Source organism: Sinocyclocheilus rhinocerous, unplaced genomic scaffold, assembly GCF_001515625.1.
Source record: "Sinocyclocheilus rhinocerous isolate Xijiao unplaced genomic scaffold, SAMN03320098_v1.1 scaffold5672, whole genome shotgun sequence".
In the NCBI taxonomy this organism is placed as follows: Eukaryota; Metazoa; Chordata; class Actinopteri; order Cypriniformes; family Cyprinidae; genus Sinocyclocheilus; species Sinocyclocheilus rhinocerous.
In genome coordinates, this window is record NW_015636356.1 from 105,451 (window position 1) to 112,030 (window position 6,580).

Genomic DNA, 6,580 nt, shown 5'->3' on the forward strand with positions numbered 1-6,580 from the left:
CCGACCCGAATCAGACCAGACCGGCGTTTCCCAAAGCCATCAAACCATGATTAGAGCGCGTCTAATGAAACACGTTTGCAGATATTTCCCAGCAGCCCAGGCTGATCATGCATTAACACACGTGCGTTTGCTGGAGACCACAATGAAAAATACTGGAATTGAAACTAAACTGTGATGAAGTCATTTTAATGCATGATAAGTTATGACACATTTCCACCGGTCGATATGAATGACCTCACTGAAGACTGATTCACAGAAAGAGCAGGAACATCAGTGAAATCTAGCTTGTCTTTTACAGCAGCGACGCTCTTACTAAACCATCACGAACCCTCGAGATCTGCATACTATTCGTTTGGACCCCAAGAATCGTTATTTTATGGAAATAAGTCATAGCTTAATATTTTGCAATTAAAACCACATTAGCAACTTCTTACTAATGAGTGTTCAAAGTTTTGAATGTTACAATGTTATTATTGCTTTTACCCCTTTTTATTAATTGCAAATTGAGAAATTCTTTGATATTTCAAATTACACATGAACCACACCCAACAAACTATGACGCAAAATATCTGTAATTTTTTTTCAATATTGATGAGAAATTTTATTTGAATATATCTTTGTATGAAATTTATAAAAGCATATAATCGGAGAATTACCAGTATTGACTCTTCATTGGAACAGTCTACATTTATGAAACCTACATATTTATTTCTAACAAAACAACATAAATATCAGTTTTCAAGCAAAATAAATTAATTTTAGGTGCGTAAACGTTCACCTTCAGATGAAAAAAGTGATCAGTTTTTCATGCTGCATTGTTTCATCAATAGACATATTCATGTTCATCAACAAAATTCAGTCCAAAAGTGTGTGAGATACGGGGGAAAAGACTAAATATATTTTACAAAAGACACTAATATAACTTCATTTTACAGAAAGTATTTTTGATACTAATAGTTCTCCATACATGCAACACGTCATCTCTGAAAAAATAATTGTAAAAAATCTGAAAAAAAAAGAAGAAGTGTATTTTGAGGGTCTTAATGCATCTGCAAAGGTTTGTTCACTTACTAAGCGCTACACATTTTTTAGGAATTTTTATGCTTCTCTTCTAGGTCAAAATGGACCGGAATGCGTTAAGAGGATTGAATAAATATATTAACACAAAATCAAAACTCAAGCTTTGGGATGAATGGCGGCGGTGGGGCGGGTCTTCAGACGCAGGAGCTCAGCGATTGGACGCTTGCTGTCCTGAAAGAAGTCCAGTCCGCTGATCCACTCCACATCTCTGACGCGTGATTGGTGCATCCACAGGAGAGGCTCCGCCCACTGAGACTCCGGATGATCGTCCTGCACACAAACATGTGAACAGTTTCTCATGTGTCTGTGTCACATAAAGCTTCATTGTTTCATTAACTAAGCTTCCGTTTACAGGAAGCGTCCTCGTTTTTGTAGTGATATTGACGATTATGAAATCTTTTGTATCAAATTGTATAAGTTATATAATTTATATTAATATGCATAAAATAAATGGCGAAGATGTTCATTTTACAGCTTAACGTCACAAACAAATTAAGTTTATTCAGTGTTTTCATTATTTTTCCCACATTTACTTTTTACTCAATGTATAAATAAAAATATATAGAAGTAGTTAGTTTCACAGCTTAATCACCGTCACTGAAAAATGAAATAAAAATAATATTGAATTTTCACTTAAATAAATAAATGTAAATAAATACATAAAAATATGAATGAACTGTATAATTTATAGCAATTAAATTGTTATGCATAAATAAACCAGCAAAGCTGTTAGTTTTACAGCTTAATGCCAATGAAAACTGAAATATAATAAATAATGAATAATTCATTAAATAAATAAAAAATATTTAAAATTGATTTTTTAATCAATCAATAAAAAAATCAATACATGAAAAAATATCAATGAATTGTATAAAACAAATAAATGAAAAATATAAATGAATTGTATAATTTGTATCATTTAAATTAATATGCATAAATAAAACTTATTAAAATTAGTTTTACAGCTTAATGCAACCGAAGAATGAAATCAAACAAATAATGAATTATTATAAATAATCATTTATAATATTTTATATTTTTATTGAATAAAAAATGGATGGATTGTCTATAATAAATATAATCAATGAATTGTATGATTTATATAAATTAAATTAATATGCATAAATAAAAGAGCGAAGATGCTAGTTTTAAAGCTTAATGTCACTATATATATATATGAATAATGAAGACATGAATGATATTTTAAGGTACTAATATGATGTGGTATCAAACAGTAAATGTTCCTACGCTTATTTAGTTGAACATTAAAAAAATGTCACATGACATCAGAGAACGTTTGACCGATGATGTGAATAAAGACTAAATGAACAAACTGAATCATTCTGACTGTGATTTACATTGATTCAGCAAAAAGAACCAAATGTAAGGATTTGAGTGACGAGGGATTCAGAGAAACCACAGCAGTCATGCTTTCAGATGTGTGTGACAGCGACAGGAACAGGAAGTGAGAGTGTGACACTCACGGCGCAGCTCTCCATGTTGTCGCTCCTGTGCGGAAGCAGGAAGGAAACCGTCTGAAGTTCAGCAGAACATTCGCTCACCGTCTGTGTGTCGTTCTTACAGCTCGTCAGGACCACAAAATAATGAGTGGGAACAGGAATAGACGAACCTGCAACGAACCTAAAAAAAAAAAATTACAAAAAAAAAATCTTTTACTTCTGTACTGTGATGTACATCCCACGATTATTATTGTAAACTAAAAGTATTAAAAAAAATTTTGTTAACTGAAATAAAGCTAGAATATATATTGTATTATTATAGAATAAAAAATACTAAAATGTGAAATAAATTTAAGTTGAAGCGATTACTAACTGGAAAAAAATAAATAAATAAAAACTAAAATGGAACTAAAAATAAAACTGAAAATAATAATTTGATAATATAAAAATCAAAGCTAATTCAAAGCTTTGCCTAACAGATTATGGAAAAAGAATAAAATGTAGGGTGGGAGAATCAAGAAAACAGGAGTACGCACTCCTGGATCTGCTCTGGAGAGTCAAAGCGTCCATCAAAGTTGTAGTCATACACTGGGCCGGTAACCACGTTAATACCGTTATACTGAGATGCGTATTTGAGCAGCAGAACCTCCTGAAAATACTGCCAGAGTCCTGCACAAACACACACGATCAGTGACCAAATCCACATGAAAACATCATGTAAACACTCACGATTCAAATACTCATGACTCAAAAGTTCACGGCTCAAACACTTGTAACTCAAACACTCAATACTCTCACAATTCATTCACAACATTTAAACACTCATGATTCAAATACTCGCAATTCAAACAAACACTTAGCATTCAAACACTCATGGTTCCTACACCACATATAAACACTCATGATTCAAATACTCAATACACTCACAATTCAAACAAAAACCTAGTAATCTAACACTTACGATTCAAACACTCATGACTCAAACACTCACGATACATATACCACATAAAAAAACTCACGACTCAATCACTCATGACTCAAACATTCACGATTCATATACCACATATGAAAACTCACGACTCAATCACTCATGACACAAACACTCATGATTCATATACCACATATAAAAACTCACGACTCAAAAACTCATGACTCAAACACTCACGATTCATATACCACATATAAAAACTCACGACTCAATCACTCATGACTCAAACACTCACGATTCATATACCACATATAAACACTCATGACTCAAACACTCATGATTCATATACCACATATAAACACTCATGACTCAAACACTCATGATTCATATACCACATATAAACACTCATGACTCAAACACTCATGATTCATATACCACATATAAACACTCATGACTCAAACACTCATGATTCATATACCACATATAAACACTCATGACTCAAACACTCATGATTCATATACCACATATAAACACTCATGACTCAAACACTCATGATTCATATACCACATATAAACACTCATGACTCAAACACTCATGATTCATATACCACATATAAACACTCATGACTCAAACACTCATGATTCATATACCACATATAAACACTCATGACTCAAACACTCATGATTCATATACCACATATAAACACTCATGACTCAAACACTCATGATTCATATACCACATATAAACACTCATGACTCAAACACTCATGATTCATATACCACATATAAACACTCATGACTCAAACACTCATGATTCATATACCACATATAAACACTCATGACTCAAACACTCATGATTCATATACCACATATAAACACTCATGACTCAAACACTCATGATTCATATACCACATATAAACACTCATGACTCAAACACTCATGATTCATATACCACATATAAACACTCATGACTCAAACACTCATGATTCATATACCACATATAAACACTCATGACTCAAACACTCATGATTCATATACCACATATAAACACTCATGACTCAAACACTCATGATTCATATACCACATATAAACACTCATGACTCAAACACTCATGATTCATATACCACATATAAACACTCATGACTCAAACACTCATGATTCATATACCACATATAAACACTCATGACTCAAACACTCATGATTCATATACCACATATAAACACTCATGACTCAAACACTCATGATTCATATACCACATATAAACACTCATGACTCAAACACTCATGATTCATATACCACATATAAACACTCATGACTCAAACACTCATGATTCATATACCACATATAAACACTCATGACTCAAACACTCATGATTCATATACCACATATAAACACTCATGACTCAAACACTCATGATTCATATACCACATATAAACACTCATGACTCAAACACTCATGATTCATATACCACATATAAACACTCATGACTCAAACACTCATGATTCATATACCACATATAAACACTCATGACTCAAACACTCATGATTCATATACCACATATAAACACTCATGACTCAAACACTCATGATTCATATACCACATATAAACACTCATGACTCAAACACTCATGATTCATATACCACATATAAACACTCATGACTCAAACACTCATGATTCATATACCACATATAAACACTCATGACTCAAACACTCATGATTCATATACCACATATAAACACTCATGACTCAAACACTCATGATTCATATACCACATATAAACACTCATGACTCAAACACTCATGATTCATATACCACATATAAACACTCATGACTCAAACACTCATGATTCATATACCACATATAAACACTCATGACTCAAACACTCATGATTCATATACCACATATAAACACTCATGACTCAAACACTCATGATTCATATACCACATATAAACACTCATGACTCAAACACTCATGATTCATATACCACATATAAACACTCATGACTCAAACACTCATGATTCATATACCACATATAAAAACTCACGACTCAATCACTCATGACTCAAACACCCATGATTCACATACCACATATAAACACTAATGACTCAAACACTCATGACTCAAACACTCACAATTCATATACCACATATAAAAACTCATGACTCAAACACTCATGACTCAAACACTCACGATCCAAACAAATAAACAAACAAACAAACACTTACTATTAATAAACTCACAACTCAAACACTCACTCTTGAACTGTGGGAAGACGGGCACCACGTTTCCAAGTGTCAGAGCATCAAACTGATCTTCAGACGTGCGGTTCAGATCTGACAACACAAACACATTAAACACACACAACTTCACTTATTTATTGGGTTTTATTGTTAACTAAAACCATAATAAAATATTATAAAAATATTCTAACTTATTTTTACTTAATGAACAAATAAAAAAATACATGCAAAAATAAATGAAATTAAATGAGAATAATGCAACTGAAAAATTAAATAAAAATTTTTTTTTTCAGAAAATTAAATTAATTTTTACTTATGTATTGTTAAGTACATCCCAGAGTTATAGCTATATTAATATAATATGAATATTAAAATAATATACATAAAATGTGAAAAGTTGCATAGGCAACTAACTGCAATAAATTAAGCACACACACACTCACTGGGTGGGAACAGGAAGACGTGTGTGATGTTGCCAGCGTTGTTGAACTGGTCACATGTCGCACTCTGATTGGCTGGAATCCTGATGTCTGCCCGGAGACAATCTGAGACGACCGGAGAACTTTCAGCCTACAAACACACATGTTCAGTTTGTCATTAGAACCAGATCTGAGCATGTTCAGTTGAAGACATGAGTCACATGTTAGCATGTCCTGGCTGGTTGCTAGAGTGTTGCTATGCCACTGTTGCAGTATGTGTATGTGTGTGTGTGTGTGTCTTACGGTTTTGTCGAGAGTGAAGGAGCTCCAGACGGGCGTGTGGGTGAGTGTGCTGTAGGCCGTGATGAATCCGTGTTGATGCAGGACACAGTATTTAGCGTCAGACTGTAGAACCCGCGGACGGCCGAACAACATGTGTCGCCTCTCACTCTCG

General features: G+C 33.2%; 1 protein-coding gene across 1 annotated transcript in view; it reads right to left on the reverse strand.

Moving 5' to 3' along the window:
* Window positions 1-686: 686 nt before the first annotated feature.
* LOC107747745 (venom phosphodiesterase 1) overlaps window positions 687-6,580 on the reverse strand; it is a 33,073-nt gene continuing 27,179 nt past the window's right edge. Inside the window, exons 19-24 of the mRNA XM_016562334.1 lie at window positions 6,430-6,580; window positions 6,151-6,277; window positions 5,723-5,800; window positions 3,077-3,209; window positions 2,565-2,721; window positions 687-1,350 (exon numbers count right to left, since the gene is read on the reverse strand). The exon at window positions 6,430-6,580 is cut by the window's right edge and continues 1 nt beyond it. Coding sequence (XP_016417820.1) covers window positions 1,177-1,350; window positions 2,565-2,721; window positions 3,077-3,209; window positions 5,723-5,800; window positions 6,151-6,277; window positions 6,430-6,580 — 820 coding nt within the window. The 3' untranslated portion in view covers window positions 687-1,176. The remainder of the gene's footprint in view (window positions 1,351-2,564; window positions 2,722-3,076; window positions 3,210-5,722; window positions 5,801-6,150; window positions 6,278-6,429) is intronic.